Source organism: Lissotriton helveticus, chromosome 6 (assembly GCF_964261635.1).
Source record: "Lissotriton helveticus chromosome 6, aLisHel1.1, whole genome shotgun sequence".
In the NCBI taxonomy this organism is placed as follows: domain Eukaryota; kingdom Metazoa; phylum Chordata; class Amphibia; order Caudata; family Salamandridae; genus Lissotriton; species Lissotriton helveticus.
In genome coordinates, this window is record NC_136067.1 from 1,175,563,246 (window position 1) to 1,175,584,343 (window position 21,098).

The 21,098-nt window shown below is 42.0% G+C and overlaps 1 protein-coding gene across 20 annotated transcripts in view; it reads left to right on the plus strand.

Annotated features, from left to right (window-relative positions):
• Positions 1–21,098, plus strand: part of EPB41L2 (erythrocyte membrane protein band 4.1 like 2) — a 1,174,544-nt gene that overhangs the window by 1,000,458 nt on the left and 152,988 nt on the right. For 5 of the 20 annotated variants that reach the window (XM_078648862.1, XM_078648871.1, XM_078648878.1 and 2 more), the window contains 2 exons: positions 17,085–17,144; positions 17,284–17,313. The exons of 9 other annotated variants lie outside the window; for them this stretch is intronic. In XM_078648862.1, coding sequence (XP_078504988.1) covers positions 17,085–17,144; positions 17,284–17,313 — 90 coding nt within the window. Of the gene's footprint in view, positions 1–17,084; positions 17,145–17,283; positions 17,314–17,566; positions 17,630–21,098 lie in introns of all 20 variants that reach the window. 6 more of the 20 variants (XM_078648866.1, XM_078648875.1, XM_078648867.1 and 3 more) reach the window with 2 other exon arrangements.

The window sequence follows — 21,098 nt, forward strand, 5'->3', positions numbered from 1 at the left end:
CGCGTAACTGCTGCCACTTGCACATAGATTTCCCGTCTGGACCATGAGGAATGCACACTCAACCTTGCACACTGAGTGACGTTGATTCTACAAACTTAATTTTGTGTGGCATTTTGGTTACAGCAAACTGTTTTAAATTGCTCATCCATCAATTATTCTACCCAAAAACATTGTCTTGCAGAGCCATCATTAAACTGCAGTAGGAGCCTTAAACGCCATGATTAGTTGACTAGTGAGGAGCTGGGACAACACTTGGGGACCATATTGAAATCATACATAGTCGTCAATTAAGTAAAATCTAAATTATAATAGCTGTTTTCTGAATAGGTCTCAAAACGAGGGAATAAAACCTTCCATTCATCTTGGAGGTTGGTTTGAAGACTTCAGCTTTGCAGATTGTGCCCCCACATTCAAGACTGAACAGCCGTGTTGCCAGATAAACCAACCACTCAAAATAAGATGCAGGGCAGCTACAAAGACTGAGCTGTGAAGACTAAACACGCACCCACAATGTAGTGTCTGCATAGAGACCAGCACGGGCACACACAATGATTGACAAAATTGGCATAGGTGGAATAAGCAAGGAGGAGTGTCACAAAAACGTTAGCCCTTATGGAATTTCGGCCAGGGCACTCCCATGCTGGAGGCAACACTGAAACACTTCATGCTGGAAGGGACCAAAATCTGGCCTCTCTACAAAGCAACACTTTTGGGAAACTAACGCGGCACTCCACATCACGTACATACACTCACCCTGAGGAAGGATAAAAGTCTACAGCTACCTTCTATGCTCTTGCACATGAAAACATAGGGGTTTTCCCTTGAGAGTACCTACAAATCACAGACATCAGTCGCACCCCAGAAATCAACCTACCAGGAAGCCCAACAATTTACAAACTGTATGCTATGGAAATATATTAAACAAGCACAAATTCATCTATGTCAAGGTAAAACTAATGTAAGTCAGCCCTGTTAAAATTTTCTTGCAAAAAGTGTAATGCACTATTCATAATGTTGCAGCTCATTTTCTAGTTGACTGACTCATATAGTTCTTGTAAAACTGTATTTGAGGACATCCAGAGTATTGTCAATCTGGAATATGCCATATAGGTCTGTTAAAAGCAAGATGGATTATCTGTTAACTAATATTAAAACAAGCCATGGCAATGCCAATAGGTCTGGCTTTAAAGGAGTGTTGTATGACAATGTGAACCATTACAGCAAAATTGTAATGCAAAATATATGTAATTCTGTGGAAGCAAAGAACTGTAGAATAATATTGGTGTAGGTTAAAAGGTCAAGTGACCGTTGCACTGACAAGCCAAACCTTAAAGTCAATGTAGGTTAACGACTGCCCTCCTCCCATCTGTGCTACTGCCAAAGAAGAACACCATACATTATCAAAGATGTTTTAATAGCATTCAAATGTCATGTGTGAGCTCATGATTATTCAAGCTCAGGAAGCTGGATAAATAAACAAAATGATCATAGCTGTATGTATGGCAAGAACTTTTTTCATGGAAGCACACAACCTCTGCTCAATCAAAACATGCACTCATGGCTCCTAACATGTTGACGGAGCCACAGCCCTTCCCTAGTAATGCTTACATAATTGTCTTGCGATACCTGCGCTGTTAGGCCAGACCACAAGCACATCTCTCTACCACACAGCAAAGCACACATATTGCTGAGTAGCCTCTTACATTAGAAAACTTCAAATCTTCAACTGTGGTGTCATCCCTAGTCTCCATTTATGTATGGAAACCAAACAATACACCCTCAAAATACTAACTGCATTTAAAAAACCAAGGGATACAGTTTTGAAAGAATACTTGAGTATACAAATCATTTTTATATGACGATATTGTTCAGAACCATTCGTTTCCACATATATTAAAGAACATTTTGGCTCAGTACAAAAATAAATGTGTACATTTCCTTTTGTAGAAAGAATGTTGAAAAACATTTAAATTATTCCAACATCCGTCTACTCAAGATCAATGTATTAGGCAAGTACCTAACATTCCAAATGAAGCATACTAGTTATTTTTGAGATTGGAAACTTTACAATATATTATTGTATTTTTTGTGCCTTCTGTGCTCCAAAGTTTACGTTTATATCAAACACATTCCAAAACATGTCAGCAATCCTAGAAATGGAATGAATTCATTGATTGGTCTTGAGGAAGGCGACCATCAAAAATCGACGTGCTTAAGCATCAATACTAAACACCAGATTGAGTGGAACAATGTCTTTGTTTCATTGCTTAAAATATTGTTTTGTTAGCCTGGTGATTATTAGTGTTAAACCAATTGTAACCAATATAAGGTACTCTCTCCACTTAATGGTTTTTGATAATTATGATATTTAGAACCATAAATTATCTAGTGTGCTTGAAGTGGAATCTTTAGTAGTGTGCCAAACATAAGTCACAGCTTTTGAATGTTGAAAGCATTTTAAATATCTGGTTTATAGCATGTGTGGCTGTAGATACACATGCTTAGCATACTTCTGCCATCTAGTGTTGGGCTCCTACGTTTGAAAGTTGTTTTTCTTTGAAAAACTCTCTCGTCACAAGATGTGGCGTGACTCCTCCTAATGATTTACAATGTGCTAGGGGCTGACTGACGCATCCGTCACTACTACGTGCTCTGGTTGGGGTAGGGAGAGGGATCTGCCACTGACCCCATCACGGTTCTTGAGCCACCACTGCATCTGACTCGCAGTGCCCTCCGAGATCAGGACGTGGTCGGACAGGTTGCCCTGATACTGTGCCCACTGAAACCTAAGGTCCCACTGCAGAGCCCGCATCCGCCACCTGGCGTGATGCACCAGAAGGATGCAGGAGGCCATCAGCCCCAGGAGCCGCAGCGTCAACCTGACTGAAACTCGGGATAAAGGCTGAAAGATCGGAATCAGAGCTTGAATATCCCAAACCCGCTGTTCGGGAAGATAAGCTTGAAACTGCGCCGAGTCCAGAACTGCTCCGATGAAAAGGAGCTTCTGAGAGGGGCACAGGTGTGACTTCGGCACGTTGATGGAGAACCCCAGCGAGTGCAGGAGGTCGGCCGTAGTCTGGCGGTGGTAGACGACTGTTTGGGGCGAGCCCGCCTTCAACAACCAATCGTCGAGATAGGGGAAGACTAAAACCCCTGATCTGCGCAGATGAGCTGCGACCACCACCATCACTTTTGTGAACACCCTAGGGGCGCTGGTAAGGCTGAAGGGGAGTATGGTAAATTGAAAGTGCTCGTGGCCTACCGTGAAATGCAGGTAGCGCCGGTGGGCCGACAGGGATGTGGAAATATATCTCCTGCAAGTCCAACGCCACCATCCAGTCTCCCGGGTCCAGGGCAGCTAGGACCTGAGCCAAAGTCAGCATCTTGAACTTGTCGTAGGCCTCCTTTGCCCTTCTTGGGTACCAGAAAGTAGTGGGAATAGCAACCACTTCCTACTTCTGGCCCAGGAACGCGCTCGATGGCCCCCTTGGCCAAGAGGGCCGTAACTTCCTCCTGCAGAAGTTGCAAGTGATCCCCCGACATGCGGTGGTACTGCGGTATCATGGTTGGAGGGGTTGCCTCGAAGGGGAGGGAGTAGCCCCTTTGGACGATTTGCAGCACTCACCTGTCAGATGTGATGGTACGCCAGTGGAGGAGGTGATGGCGAACCCTGCCCCCCACTGGCATTGAATGGGCCTAAAATGCCGGACTAGGAAGGCTTAGATGCAGCAGGAGCGGATGTGGACTGACCCTGCCGTTGTCCCCCGGCACCGCCATGGCGGTAACCACGACCGCGTTGAGACTGGTTCTGCGGCCTGTGGTGGGCTGGACGTGTGGGGCTGCCTCTTCCTTGTATAAACAAAAGAAGAGAGGTTAAATGTGTCTCAACATCCACAGAGAAGGAGCTATGTAAGGAAGGAGTTTAAACACCCAATTAGGGTGGATAGGAAGGCCCTCACACACCGACCTAGTCAGTGTCATGCTTCATCACTGGGCCCCACCGCAGAGGCCGAGTGCCTCTTTGGTGTGCTACGACGCCAGAAGACTGCGGAGCTGGTTGTGTGAGTAGGCGTGCAGTGAGGAATATAGATAAAAGTGTCTAACAAGTATCTCAAAAAAACTTTTACTAGTGGATCCCTATGACACGATTAAAAAGGTTCCTATGTGTCTGAATTTACAGCCAAAGGTAAGGGTTTGGTTTGATTCAGAGATTAAGTTAAGTCAGTCAACATGTTTCAGCCTTTAGAGTGGTGTTAATTTACCTAGGCATTCGTTAGGACTAGTGTGAACCCCGGCGGTATGGACTCTCTAATCGTCCACCCTAACCTGGGGACGTGAAAGTGAAAAGGTAAAAATAGTGAAAAAGTGCAAAAGAAAACGAAGGAAGAGCTACTAGCTCATTCCAAAAGCTCCTGAATTAGGAGTGTTTCTGCCCTTTAGTTTATGGCGCTAGCTGCACCATGGGTCTCGGGAGGGGGGTAGGAGCGTACCTGGCACACCGCCCTCAACGCTCGCCACCCGCTTAGGCACCTGGCTTCTCTTCTGAACCGGTCCGGCAGAAACACTCCTAATTCAGGAGCTTTTGGAATGAGCGTCAATGTACCTTAGGTTGCGTTGCGCTTCACGACAAGCAATGTCGCAGCGAGGGAAATGCGGTAAAGTTCAGGTGCAAAGAAATAGAGACGTGAAGATCTTCCAGATGCGGCACCCATCTCGGTGATGCGAGAAGTTCTCGGTTCAATGCGTGGACTGCAGAGGCGACACCCTGACGATGCGACGGCAACAGCTCCACCGGCGACACTCTTCTCCCACAATGCGTGAAGCTTCCGCTCGATGCAACAACTACAGCGGCGACATCCACGATGCGACGGCAGCAGCTCCGACGGCGGTGCGCTTCTCAGGGATGCGAGGTGCTCTTCATCGATGCGGATCAGTGCGACAGTTCCAGCGGCGACACCCTTCTTCGGAGTTGTGACGGCAGGCACTGTGACTGCGACACGCTCTGACCTCGTTGCGAGATTCTTCTCTTGATGCTGTGCAATGCGACGGCTACAGTGGCGACACCCTCTTTCGGAGTTGCGACGACGGCGACACGCATCCTCTTCGTTGCGGCACGCTTTTCTCCGATGCGGTGCAGTGCGACCGTTCCAGCGGCGACACCCTCCTTCGGAGTTACGGCGGCAGGCACAGCGACGGCGACCCGCTTCTTCTCGTTGAGTCGCGCTTCCATGTCCTTGCGACACGCAGTTCCTCTGAAGGCCCAAAATAGCAGCAGGCACTTCCAAAAGAACTCTGGGGAGCTGGGGGGTGAAGTCTGTTGTCACTGAGACTTCAGCAGGAGGCAAGCTCTTTTCCAAGCCCTTGGAGATCCTTCACAAGTTGAAAGCAAAGTACACAAAGTTCCTTTTTCCTTCCTTTGGCAGTAAGGCAACCACTGCAGGCCAATCCCCCAAGCAGCTCTTCAACTTGGGAATAGTCGATCCTCAGTTTCTTCAGGTTCCTCTCCTCAGTAAAGGTTTCTTCTTGTAGTCCAAAGTGATCTAATTTCATGGGATCAGGGTCCCAATATCCATACCCCCAAATCCTTTTGTCTCTGAGGGGAGAGGGGCCTTTGCCCAGTCCAAACCAGTTCTGAATCACTCTGTTACCAGACTCCTCCTTTCCTTTCACAGTGCAGGGCAGGCACATCAGACGCCCCACAGGAGGTGGAGCCAGCATTGTGGAAGGCAAGTAATGTCGTGGAGCACTTTGTTTACAGGACTCCTTCTCTTATTTCAGTGTGCAGGGCAGAGACATCAGCTGCTCCCCAGGGGGTGGGGCCAGCATTGTGGAAGGCAGGCACAGCCCTATTCAAGGTTCAGATGCAACTCCACCCTCCCATCTAGAGGCAGATCTCTCTATTCACCACTGGGTGACTCAGCCTGTCTCTTGGAATCCCCCAGCCCTGTCACTCACAAATCCAGGCCAAGGAATACACAGCCTAGCAGAGGCAGGTTTGAATGGTTAGACAAACAAATACCTACTTTCTAAAAGTGATATTTGCAAACACAGAATGTTAAAACCAACTTCACTAAAAGATGTATTTTATCATTCTGAGTTCAGGCATACTAAACTCGAATTTCTACCATGTTCTCTGAGGCAGTTAGGATTATAAAATGTACAGCCCATTCTGGCCTATGGAGAACAGGTAGCCTTGCAATAGTGAAACACGAAAATGGCTGTAATTCACTCTCAGGACATGCCACACACATCCGGGCTTGTCCTACCTTATACTTACAATGCACCCTTGGGCCTACCATAGGGGTGACTGATATGAAGAAAAGGGAAGGTTTAGGGAATGGCAAGTGGGTGCACTGCACAACAATCATCAGCATGACAGTACCAGACTGCATGCAGGCTCTGCAATGGCAAACCTTAGATACATTTTACAAGGCTGCTTCTGTGGGTGGCACAACCAGTGTTGTAGGCCAACCAGCAGCATTTGGATTTACATGCCCTGGGCACACTCAGTGCACTAGACTAGGGTCTGACAAGTAAACCAAATAGCCAAACATGGAACAACTGATTAATACATCAATTTACAATAGGGAGCACTTGCACTGTGGCACTGAATAGCAGTGGCACACTGCCCAAAGCATCTAATACCAGCAAAAATAAATGAGGCAACAGCAAAAATGGAAGGGAGACCCACGCCAATGGTGCCAACTCTAACAAACAGAATAACAGGAAGACACCTACCATATGGTATGCCGGCCTTGCGGCCAATGCCTAGTCTGGAGACCGTGTATTCGAGCAACTTGGACAACGATGAGATGTAGGGTACTGGAGGAACAGAGAATACTTGTCCCTCTTCGGAAATTCAGTGGTTAAGGCCTTCATGGAGAGTTGAAAGAGGGCTATGTGCCATACTCTCCTATCATTGTTATTCTTCCAGTTATTCACTGGTTTCTGTACCATCCAGCTTACCAAATAAATATGACCTCATTTGACGATAGCACACTATACCCATCCATCATAGAAGCAATTATCCAAAGCAGAAACGTGATTTTTATCTAGTGGTATTGTCCTGGTATACCAAAAACAAAGTGTATTCTGCTTGATCTCTAGTTTGGCTCCATGCGTTCTGCAGTAACTCAGTCTTGTACTTTTTCTTGATGTTGTGAGTGACATATGTAGAGTGCCCTATTAGTGTATTTTATAGACCGGAACCACTTTAACCCTTTCTCAGAGATGGGCTTCTGGCTGTTTTTTTATATGGAGCAAGTAACGCTGTCGCCTTACATGCTCATTGTGATGTCCTTGAATGAAGGAAGACCAACACTTTCCAAGTAAGTCTCAGGTTCAGTTTATTCACCCCAGCCATCGACCGCTCCAGAGTAACTGACTCGCCAAGAATCACCTTACGTCAGATTCCATTCGGGACAGGAATGTATTTACATAGTAATGTTCCATTAAGAACACAAGAAATGTATCATGTCACACATCTTTCCTCTTTACCACAAAGGAACAACAACAACAAAAAAAGAAAACTTAACAAACATATTCCTTCATGTACAGCGGTTATCTTCAAATTCTCTGACTCTTCACTCTAGAATCAACATGTAAGGCACTAAAATTTGAGGAAAAAAAATCCTCTAGAGTTGCCAATGGATAAGAGCGAGAGCAAACCACTCCATCCAAAATTAGTTTTGAGTAGGCTTGACTACTACTATCCTGCTCTTGTTCCAAATCCTACCATACACAGTCTTAACTGCATTCTTAAAGATTTTTACAACTCTCCTTACACCAGTTTACTTTGACCATGGACGACAACCAACCGGTGCTTTGATTTTTACAGTCACCCACTTTCACATCACTGAATTGAACACAGTGTTTTTTTGTCAAAATAACTTTTCTTTGCCCACTGCTTATCTAACTCCTTGTGTCTCCATTCACCTGCCCGATTGTCTATCAACCCTTTGTTGAAGCACATCAAACCTGGACATAGCTTAGAGTTTGAAGCCCTGCCCTTGAATAACTCAAAAGGAGACCTCCCTGTGGTTGTGTGAGGAGACATACGATAAGCAGTAATTCTATCTCGTAAAACGCTCTTCTAATTGAGATTACTTGCTCTGGCTAACTGAATACTTTCCTTGAGAGTTTTGTTAACCCTCTCAACAGCACCATTAGTCTCTGGATGATAAACCGAGCTCCTTTTGTGAATTATAACACGATCATTTAAGTAAGTCTGCATTTCAGTAGAACAAAACTGAGGACCATTGTCAGAAAGAATGAATTAGGATAACTTTGCCTCTTAAAAATTTTCTCCAAAAATGTTATAACACTGGCTGAAGAAATATCCCTAACTGAGCTCAATTCAACCGACCTTGAATAAAGATCTAAAACAACAATCAAATATGAAGTATCACTAACACCATGTAAAGGACCTACAATATCAATGGCTACCTCGTCTCTGGGGTATTTTGGTAACTCCCTACAGACCATAGGTAACTAGTTTTTAAGATCTTATCACTAGAAGAAAACGCCATGCACTCACAAACCATCCTCTCAACTTCTTTATCCATTGCTGGCCACCAAAACTTCATCCTCAAATACTCCTTAGTTTTTACAATTCCCAGATGACCAACATGTGCAAGTTCCAGAAGTTTGCTTCGAAAACCAACAGGTGGAATAAGTCTTGTGCCTCGAACAAGCAGACCATCCACAACAGATAACTCATCACAAACCAATAACCAGGGTTTAGTGAGCTGTTTGTTCCTCCCTGACTCCAGTAGCTCAATAACTTCTCTAATTTCTAGATCCTTGGTAAGCTCGGATTTCCACTCATTCTCATCAATAGCACCCGAAGTAATCTCACAAACATTGACCATATCATCAAACTGATACTCCTCCTCCCTGTCAACTTCATTAACATCAACCAAACGAAATAAACAATCTGCCGAGTTATTAATTGCACCTGGTATATAATCCACATCAAAATCGTACTCTTGCAGAGATATAATCCACTTTCTTATCCTTGATGAAATGGCATCAAGCCCTTTTTTGTAAATACCTCTTTTAGAGGCTTATGATTTGAAAGAACCTTGACTTTCGTACCCTATAACAAATTCTTACATTTCCTCAAAGCCCAAAAAATCGCCGACGACTCCTTTTCAATGACCAAATAATTCAGTTCTGAGCCCCTCAAACACCTTGAGGCACAAGCAATCAATCCTTCTGCACCACAATTCTTTCGAAGAAGAAGAGCATCTATATCTTTAGCACTGTCATCCATTAAGATGTCGGTCTGATGACCAGGTACAAAAGCTTGTAATGAAGGCGCCTTTCTTAAAAATCCTCCTTGATGGAAATAAATTTCCTAGCACATTAATGACTCCATTCAAAAACACAATTTTTACCTGTTAATTTCCTAAGATTTTGTGTCTTGTCAGCATAACCTTGGATAAACTTTGAGTAAAACTCAACCATTCCCAAGAAGGACAACAACTCCTCCTTGTTACATGGTTCACTCATTTTTTCAATCGTATCAACCAGTTCTTTTCTTGGAAAAATACCTTGACCAGTGATACGATGACCTAGATAGTTGGCCTCTTCCACCTCAAACTTGCACTTTTCTTTTTTTAAGTGTCAACCCTGCTTTTTTTAACCTTTCCAATACCGCACACACTCTCGAGAAATGTTCCGTTTTGGTACTTCCATAAATTAACAGATCGTCTTGATAACATTTAACCCCTCAGAGACCTTTGAGTACATTAAAAACGATCCGTTGAAAAACAGATGCTGCGGAAACGAGCCCAAAAGGCATCCTACGAAATTTAAAAGTACCCATGGGTGTCACAAAGGCCGTTAATTCCTGGGAAGCCTTGTCTAGCTCCAACTGATGATAGACAGATGCTAAATGAAGAGTTGTAAAATATTTAGCATCTGCTAAAGTGCTGACAATCTCATCAATATAGGGTAGAGGAAATCTGTCTACAACTACCTCTTTATTAAGTGCGCGCAATTTAGTACAAAGCCTAATCTTGCCACTGGCCTTTTTAGCGACGACTATGGGAGATAACCACTCAGTTGCTTCAACAGACTCAATTACTCCCATATCAGTCAAACGCTGAATCTCTTTCTGCACACTGGGCTGTTCATTCAACTGTGCTCTCCTGACTTTGGCAACAATGGGTACAGCACCATCCTTTAGTTTTATGTGATGTTTATAAACTCTCAGGCAACCCAACCTGTCCTCCAACACATCAGAAAAATGTTCCGCAAAAACAGTTGCTGGATTATCAACAACCTGAACCTGAACTTGGACTTGAGGCTCCACATTTGGATTTAGAAGAAAACCCAGCAAATGTTTAGGAGAATAACCTAAAAGTGCATCACCTTTTTAAGCCACATATACTTTACCAGCAGCCAATTGTCCACTCTATTCAATACAGGCTATAAAATAACCTATGATGTTTATGGGCATACCACCATAACCAATGGGAGAAAAATCTGTTTTTTAATAAGACAACCTTACCACTGAAATGTTTTTCAAACATGTTCTTGCTAATAATAGTGAGATTTGAGCAAGAGTCAAATTTCGTCTCAATCTCAACACCCTCAATGGCAACCATATGTGAAGGATGTTTTGCTTTAGAATCATCTATTCGATACATATTTCCTTGACTTGTGGTTGCTCTTTGACCACATGTTGTTCTCTTTTTTTTAAATCTTATTCTTACAATACTTTGCAAAATGACCCCTCCTCCCACAGGCATTACAATAGACCTGCATAGCAGGACAGAATGACGCCACCTAAAACAAATAGACTTTTCATCTTGCGAAAAAGATTTTTCTATTGGTCGTGTAAACTTCCCACTCTCCGAGTCATTAGATGACTTATTATTTACTACGTATACAACCTCTTCTACACTAGTACTGATAACATTAGACTCGTTTTTTTCACTGCTTAACTCACCTACACATTTCATCATGTGTTCAACACGTTTTGCAATTGCTAATACCTCATCTAAAGGGGGTTCGTCCTTCAACCATAACTCCTCCCTAATTTTATCATGTGAACATTTCAAAACAAATTGATCCCTTATCCTTTCTTCTACAGCACCATCAAATTTGCAAGACGAGGCCAGTCTTCTTAACCTCGTCACAAATTCCTCAACAGACTCATCTTTTATTTTTTCACACAAACCAAAATGGTATCTTTCCATAATAGTGCTTACACAGGGAAGATAGTGCCTGTCCAATTGCAGTTTGCAAATTTCATATTCATTCAATGCTCTCAGATCAGTAGCACTAAGTTCCGGCAAATGTTCAAGCACTTCCTGCCCTTCTCCTCCAAGACAATGAAGTAGTAATGAATGTTTGCGTTCAGCACTTAGATTTGTACCACAGACTCTGGCTTAATTTGTGAAAATCTTCCATTTTATATGTAGGTTACCCTGGGCTCGTTAGAAAAAATGGTGGTTGTGTGATGTTCTGCATCTTAATTCTGCCTTAACTTAATAATTAAAATGAGCAATTATTCTAAAAATTAACCATGTCCCAAACACACATATGAGTTATTAACTAATAGGCAGACATATATGACTTATTAAATCATATTTAAAATTTAGTTAATAAACATTATGCCCACACATTAACACAGAGGTGTGCCAATCACTGAAAAATACTTTCCTTGATATTGCCAATATTTAATTCTTACAGTTTTTTTAAAACGACTGCTTAGAACAAGTTCAGTCATAAAAGACTAAAAGGTAGTGACCATAACTTTCAAAAACTGAAGCGCAGAAAATCAAAATACCAGTCTAGGTTCTGCCGATGGAAAAATAAAACCCAATCCGCCGTCTATTATCTCCCGAAGAAAGTAACGCAGTCCACCGTCTTAATTCTGCCGATGAGTTCAGAGAAACAAAAACGAACGGGTTTCTTTGAAACAGTCAGCAACCAAAATTACATGAGCTCGTAATGGCTCTGTTGGGTTGCTCTAAAACAATGCGCTATGAAACAGTCCGCAACCAAAATGACATCACTGCGTAATGGATCCATGTGCGTAATGGCTCCGTAGGGTTGCTAGGAAACGATGCACTCCTTTTTCACCAACAAGATGGCACCCGTACGTAGGCATGCACAGCGTCACACGCAACGTTTCTCCGGGAACGCAGATGCGCTCCAACACTTAGCAGAATGAAGGCCTTATACTTCACTGAAACGCAGCTGCGTTTCACGAAGCCCCTCCCGCTAATCTCCTCACCGGCATCGATGCGTTTTTTAATACTTATTACAGACTTCTCGATTTGCCGCTGGAGAAGACCGGAATGCCTTCTCATCCGTTAACAGCATACATAGTTCAGCCGCAGGAGAAGTTTACACCCAACTTCTCTTTGATGATTAAAACGATGAAGGATAAGATGCAGAACTAGACCAGGAAACCTCCTCTGATGTTGGGGTGAGACCACCGTTGTCGCCAAATAAGTGTGATGTCCTTGAATGAAGGAAGACCAACACTTTCCAAGTATGTCTCAGGTTCAGTTTATTCACCCCAGCCATCAACCGCTCCAGAGTAACTAACTCCTCAAGAATCCCTTTACAACGTCAGATTCCATTCGGAACAGAAATGTAATTACATAGTAATGTTCCATTAAGAACACAAGAAATGTATCATGTCACGCTCATACCTTACTCTAAATCACCAGGTCATGTGGTCGAAGGACTTGATGAATACCAGTGAGGTCTGGAGTACTATAACTGATAATAATGTAGAAAATGTATTTTTATTTAGCTCTTTAGACCACACTACCAATTTAAGCATTGTTAATACTGGAGATGTTAGTATTACTTAGTTTCAGAGCACTTTGTTTTCTAATCTTAGAACAATAAAATACTTCATTGACCTTTGCAGGATCTACATTTGTGACTTGTTCTTCAAAGCAGCTGTCAATGACAAGCATGTACTTCTCTGAGCCATATTCCCAGCTTGAAAAATATTAGGCCATGAAGAGATAGCCCTCTACTAAGAATCCACCGTTTCACAACAAACCATCTTTCAACAAGATGGTTCGACAACATATCCGCATAAAACAATATTTTGTTATGTTTTTGGCTTTCTATATCAGGGCACCTGTTAATGTGATATGGTAATTATAAAAATGTGGACGAGGTTCATTTATTAGAGTATAGTTTGGTACAAAGTTACTGGACCCGCTTTATCTCCAGCCTTGCTGGAGATATGCACAAACAAATCTCTGATGATAAAGTGTGTGTGGCAGAAGTTTCTTGTCCTTAGCACAGCCCCTGTTTTCAAGTCTGTCACCATTCCCTTGAATGGGGATAATGTGGCCTCCAGGCTAAATGCATTTTCCAGAGTGGTTTCAAAGATTGGCCTTGCATGAGTTAAATGTTATTAAAGTCAACTAACAACCTTGTTCTTGATCCAGCGGATCAGCAACAACAGATACTCCACTATCATATACTCACCAGGGCCCATAAACTCACAGTGTGTAAAACCGCTGGGGTCAAGTTTGTAATTTCCACAATATGTGAGATTAGTTATTTAATATTCCTAACTAACCTTTCACTGGTCAAGAAGTTCTTTCCTCTGGTCAATGGACCATTAGTTGAACTAGTTGATGGTGAGAATAACATAAAACTAACTGTTCTTTATTCAAAGTGAATAACCACAGGCTCAGGAAAGTTTTAAATCTTTATCTAAATAAAATGTATGTGAACCATCTCAAAAATACAGTGTAGTCACCAACATTCATAGGAGAGAAAAACTCAATGAATTAACTCCAAACCTTTACCTCAGACTCATACAATAATCAATGCTCAGAAAGGGAGAGGACAGAGAGAAAAGAACTTCAGCAAAAAACGAGAAAATAATTTTTCCAAGGATGGTGTGAAAGACCAACCCCCTGGCCAAAGGGCTGTTAGGGGTCTCCCGGGATAGGTCAGGAGACAAAGACTTCAGGACAGGATTCAGGACCGGATAGTTGACCTCCGACGATTGCGCTGCACCCCTCTGACACACTCTTCCTCCTCGAGATTCTTCTGCGATCTTCTGATCTAACCCAATTAAATTAAGATAGAGAGTTCTGCTTCAGGTTTCGCATTCGGCTCTTCATCAGCGTCTCAGCATCTCTCCAGCACTGCACTCAGCATCTCCCCCAGCAATTCTTTTTTTAACTAACTAAAGCGATCTTAATTATACCTTCGTTTCTCCATGTTCCACCCACTAAAGTTTCAATATCGTAAAACACGAAGTATGATTGGTTAGGCAATGGGGTAGCTCTATCACACCATGCTTACATGTAATTAAAATCAGGTCAACTATTGTTCGCAAACCCATCTCCCTTAATTTTTATTCATAAATGTTATTCTCATACGCTTTCAAACTTCACTTTGAAACAATATAATAACATTTTGAATAAAAGTCTTCATCATTGAACTCTTCACTGCCCGTTCCCAGGGTGTAACACTCGACCTTGGCTCCCATTCAGTCTCTCAGTCACAGTTCCAGGTTAACATTTAGTGGACATGCGCAGACTTCACGTGACTCAGCTTAATTCAGTTATGCGAGAGAGGCCCAAATACGCACTAGTAATAAAGTCAGAAAGGCAAATATTAATTTCACAAATAAAGTGGTTGCACTTTATACCACCCACCTCTACTCTAGTCCCCTTTACTTAATACTTTTCCCACATTAGCATTAGCAAAATAGCTTGTTTTTGTTTCAAGTAAGCAGATGCCAAACTAGCGAGTCTTCAAGACTCCATTTTAGTGTCTTCTGCTCATGCGCCGGAATTTCCCTCCAAGCGTTAGTTCGTCATACTGTGTAGATGCAGATTAACGCATGCGCACAAAAGTTCCCCGTTTAAAGTGGTATTAGTCAGTCTTCATTGTTATCCCCATTAATACACACATATACAAGCTTCACTAACTCGCGTGTTCATGTAGTGCGTATTAGTGATTCACAACGTTTTGTTAATAACTTTGTTAGTAAGTTAAACGAGTGGATTGCATCCGAGCAAGTCTCTTTTTTACGAAACCTTGCTCCATCATTCTAGTTTGAAGACTGGAAGAGTCTGTGGAAGGAAGTATGGCGGGTTCCTCTTTCAGTCCCTTATTATCATTGATATGGATCCAGTCGTCTGACAAGATGTTCCTTCATTTATATTATAATGCAAATTTTCATACACTCCATTGGAAGTAAAAAATCCACTCCTCTCTTTTTGCACATAAGCACACTTCACTCAAACCTTGGCCTGCCTTTTCCTCCTCATTGCAGCGCACGTTTTGCTGCCGGTGCTTGTGGACCCATCCTGTCAACCAACGCACTCTTGCAGACAATAGTTTTCTTCAAGGATGGATGGGGCTTAGAGAGTATGGAGCCACACAGCTCTTCCCTACAATCCCTAGCCAGTGGTGTGAGACAGTCGAGTTCCAGTAACTGATCGAGAGCATGTTGACACCTTTTCACAATGTGGATACTGCAGTCCATCATTGTTGTGTGTGCAATGCCATGTAAGCTTATTGCCTATGGCTTCCCGTCCCCTTTGTCCCTTCATTCTTTTGGTTGAACTGAGTACCTGTTCATTACGAGCCATTTCTTTGAAGGCAGCTGATATGGTTGCAGGATGGCCAGTGAAGTTAGCTCACAACAAGAAGTCTGGGCGAAATGGTATTGGTTTTTTGCCAGTCTGCCTCATGGTGGTCGATTTGGGGACTAGTCTCTACTGGTACCTCGGTTGCTGGAGTGAGGCAGTCTTCTGTGGGCCTCTTGCCGGTCGAGGTTTCATTTTGTTTTCTTAGTTTTCATGGTGTATATACTGCTTGAGATCATCCAGCTAAGCGTTGTAAAGCTGTGTGAATCACCTATCACAACGGTGAGTGGATCACCAACTACATATGTTTGTTTCCCAACAGTCCAGCAGCATTCATTGGTGGTGCACTTGAGCCTTAGGTTTTCATTAGAAATTTAGCAGACATTACCATTCGACCAGGTCTCTAAACTGCTCAGCAGTATTGACGTAACCAAAATGCAATTCACTTTTGACTACTGCCTGTGTGTGCAAAGTTGGATCTGTGCTCTTCTTATGGCAAATGTTTTAAATGATGATTTACACGAATAATAATTATGTAAAATGTGTATTGACCATTTTACTTAAAGACGTAATTATTTGCTATTCTAAAGATTGATCCATCTATTGTGTTTATTATTTGAGTACACCTGTTAATTGCTGTTTGTAGTTAAAAAGCTAGTTTTGGCCGACGTGGGCAAGAAACTGTAATTAATGTGAGATAACTGCTGAAGTCTACTCTAGATAAACCAGAGATTTTCCACGTGTTGGAAGGGGTGCTCCGAGTGTGTTCATTTTATACGGTGGAGTAGCTACCTGCATGCTGATTATATACCCTAGCTTAATGTCATTCAAGAGTGTGCCGTGTCAAGACTAAGGCATGTCCGTCCTTTTGGAGGCTCTCACTAGCATTGCTTATCATTTACAGTCTTCTACCAGAACGAGTCTCAAAACTGTTTTGTTCACTTCTCTCTGGTATCTATCTGGCAGCCTATTTTGCCATATACAGAACGTGTACGGCGCATGATTACTAAATTATAAAACTGCAAACTTATCATAAAAAAATAAGCAATTATAAAAAATGAAATGCTGCAGTAAGTTAAGTTTATACCAGCCGTTGCAGCTTTTCTGTAAGGCCCTTAAGCAAATCATTCCTCCTCCTCTTCAAAGACCCAAATAATAGTTTAATTCGTGTTTGTCTGGAGTTGACATTCAAAGGGAGAGGTTGAACGTTTTATTCACAAATCTTTTATTTTACAGGAGCAGTTTGAAATCAGTAGAATACAAATTGTTCTTTCCTTTGTTAGCTCACTTAACCGTTGAAACCAATATCTTAATCAGTTGTGGTTCATTATTGATGGGTTGGCCGTTCCCTCCGTCAATTTTTGTTTCAGCTGAATCAGAGGGGTTACAAAGCAAATTCATAGGAACTGTTCCATAACAGTTTAGGATTCCATTTCCATTTCATCTTTACCAAATGTTACTTCATCCATTTCTGCAACACCATAGGTGGTGGAGTATCAAAGTGGCTTCAAAGGTGCAGAAGCAGATCTGACCAAAAAACAAAAGGTCTGTAAACAAGGCCCATCTTTCAAGGCTTTGTTTTTCAAAGTCCTGTTTTTTAAACAGACAAAATATTGCAGTGTTAACACATGGTAACAACTCTTTTTTGGTAACCTTTCACATGGGTGCGTGGTTGTCAACGAAGAAAGAAGAGGAGGAAACCCAACACCATAAGGTTATAGATGCAGTTTCTGATTTTTGTTACTGTATGAGTTATTTGTGTTCCTGCTTGCTTTTATGATTGCTTAGTGGGTTTGCTGCTCTATAATCTTAGGTTCCCTAGATTACTGTCTTGCTGTCTCCTTTTTATTTTGTTGTATGCTTTATGTCACCTTGGTCTGTTTTTAAACTGTGGGTCATGTCATTTCCTGGTTGATTGCTAAACATCTATGCGTTCATTGTGCCCTCTTTTTAATTTGATTTCACAGAACAAGTCCTTGAGAATAGAAGGGGAAAATATTTATGTCAGACATAGCAATTTAATGTTGGAGGTTTGTATAAGGCTTCTACTCTCACGGGCTGCCAGGCTGCAAGGAATGGCATTCACTTGCAGGCTCCTCTGTGGACACGGTGCATGGCATGCATGGGGGCAGAGTCACATGGAAATGCATGCTTTGAATCGTTTACTGTATAGAACAATGATCTGTAGATGAATGTGTGTTGTAAATTGCAAGGGGACGGCTGGTGAGCATAGCCCAGTTGAAACAGGTTTTTAATCCACCCTCATTACAATTACCAAGAAGAAAACATTGTCTGCATGTGAAGTAGTAATAAGAACGTCACAGCACTATTGAGGTGTTTGCAAACAGTTCACTGTGTGCCATTGCCGTCCTGCTATACTCTGTGTTGTATGGCACATTTAGCACAGATAGCTGAACCCAATGACTTCACTCATAGCCATTACTTGATCAGCTCTGACTGTTGGCAAAGGGCTTTTGAAGATTCACTCAGTCACAGCTGAGCTTGTTTTATTTTTTCTATTTCTTGTTGTGTGTGAGGATTCAGTTTCTGTTAAGTAGCACTCATGACAGCCTTCCCTAACCTTACTAATGCCTTTTGTTGCTTTTTGCAGATTTGATAAACTCATAGTGAATTTCCAGCGTTAACCTACTAATGCCGGAAAACCACTCTGCATAACATTGCTTTCTATTGGGTAAATAAGTCTGCCTCGTCTCATGGTATGATCATTGGTTCCACAACTGAGATACATGGCTAAACTATTAACAGTTTTCAGCTTGGCTGTACTCAGAGGTGGGGACCGATGAAGAATGCTTGAACTGCCCACCAAAAAATTAAGCATGATCACTTGGAGTGAATTTTGAGTCCTAGTTAATGTACCTCCTACATTTTTGTTGCACAATGGGTAGAAGTATTACCAGTATTAATGGCAAATGCTGGCAAAGATCTCTAGAATAAGCCATCTTTCAGTAGCCAAAAGTATTTAATCTAATATATCTTTTCAACTCCAATTACCAAGGGAATGAACCCCAACTAGCTGGAAATCTAGAATGTCAGTGGGCTTGGAAATTACAATTGCTTGAGTCTTCCTGTTGACAATCCCTTAACTGCGCTGTCATTTCAGATCTGATTACCCTTTACCTACATGACGGTAAAACGTTGTAATATAACGTAAATAGCAAGGGCCCCCTGCAAATAGGTATGAGTTCCTCTAGGCAGGGAAATATGAGAATGCAAACACCAAGAGCAACTCAAAATGTTTAAAAAAACTGTTGGGCTGACTCACGAAGGTAATCTGCGACAAAGTCTAACTTTATGACTTTTGGTATTCACAGAAGTCAGTTACAACGTTTGGTATTCACAGAGGTCATTTACGAGTTGTATCTTTATGTCCGCAGTTGGTCTAAGAATCTCCGCACCCGGGCCATACTCGCCACACCCAGGCTGTACTCTCCCGCTCAGGCTGTACTCTCCCGCTCAGGCTGTACTCTCTGCTTGGGCCGTACTCTTCTGCTGGATGAAGTGTAATCAATGGGCTGGAAGGTAATTTTTACAAAAGGATAATTAGGAATGGTTAGGGGAGGTCATGAAAATCAGTTTGGGCAGGGAAAAGTATGTGGCCGAACACTACATCATATCCCAGAAAAGTTTACTCCTTTGCATCATGGTGCAATGTGCGCTCCCCTCAGTGTTGACTGTAGTGTCAACACCACAGTCAACACTAAGGCCACTGGCCTTAGGGTTGGCTCTAGTGTTGACACTACAGTCAACACTGAGGGGAGCGCAGATTGGGCACTGCATGTACCATGATGCAAAGGAGCAAAGTTTTCTGGGATGTAATGTACAGTCTGGCCACACCCTTTTCCATGCCCAAACTGATTTTCATGACCTCCCCCTAACCATTTATCCCACATTCCTAATGTTCCCTTTTGTAAAAAAAATTGCATCCTGGCCCATTGATTACACATCATCCGGCCGGAGAGTATGGCCCAGGTGCGGAGAGTACGGCCCGACTGCGGACGTAAAGATACGACTCATAAATGATCTCTGTGAATACCAAAAGTCGTAAAGATTGACTTTGTGAATCGGGCCCAATATGTTTAACTAAACATTTAGGGACATGAAGACCATATTATGAATGAATACAAAAGTTATTTTATTATAATAATATAGGAAAAATTTGTATAAATAATTCACATATGTACTTCAATCATGATGGTCTTCACTCATACTAGACAATGAACACAAAATAAAAAAATATAACAATGGCACATCAATAAAGTTATAATCAAATAATGATCTCTCCAATTTACTGATATATAATACACATTTCATCAAAAACATGGCTCAATCTACATATGTGATGATACAGTCAAGTAACAATCAGTGGCTAGAACGAAATATCCTTTCTACGCATGAAAGTGCCTTCGTCAGGAAATGCTACACATGACACTTGAGTAGATCCTGATTCTGGGCTCCAGAAAGGATCTCTCAATTGGAGGATTGACAATGTTAATTAAAAAGTACCTAAATGTACAAAAAATGTGACTGGCCACAAGAATCGAAGTACGATGACTTGGATATTGAAAAGGCAACCTGCATATGTATTCAGAGACTCAATTTGTATGAATACCTATTAATACATACTTGTATAGAAGATTAATGCCAGTTATTGTAGATACTTAAACACGATATCTGAAAAAGATAAAAATGTTGACACCTTTGGATGGCCACTTGATTACTAACGAGATCCTACGTGTTCAGCAGCCTAACGCTGTCTGAGCCACAAGGTCTGCTTTGAGGATGAAATAAATGAAACGTTGTATTGCCATTTTAAAAGTCTGTACATGTATATTCAAGTAATTGTGACTAACACTATGAGGTAGGTCCTCTTCTTACCTGCAGTGGAACTGAATTGACTATTACTTTCTAATCATATTTGTTGTAAGCTCTTAGCTTGGCTTCTTTTGGACTGAATGATAGTGTAATGGCTTCTTTCTGAATCATTGAGTCCCTGAATTGTTAGCTGATAGTAGTAATAGTACTAATCATCATTGTAAGAAATTGGGTTATTGATTGCCGGGGTGAAAACCCTACTCAGGCAACATCACAATCTCTGTCAGGGTGAACCACATAAGTCACTAAATTTACCTTTGCTTCATCCTCTGGTAGCTTGGCACAAAAGCAGTCAGGTTTAAGTTAGAGGCAATGTGTAAACGTTGTATGTAGCACTCAAACATTAATAAAGTGAAAACACAACACAAGAATAATCCCATACCAATTTAGAAATAGAGAAAATGTAATAAATAAAATGACACCAAATTGGATTGCATCCAATCAGTAGAACCAGAATTATGAATGTTTTAAAGTATTTGTGACATTTAGTGCATAAAAAAATCAAGCCAGAACCACGAGTATCTGGTCCGTAAGGCAGAGTTAAAGTCAAAAGTTAGGGCAGTCCATGATGGAGTGCAGTCTGGATACACAAGTGGGATTGCAACC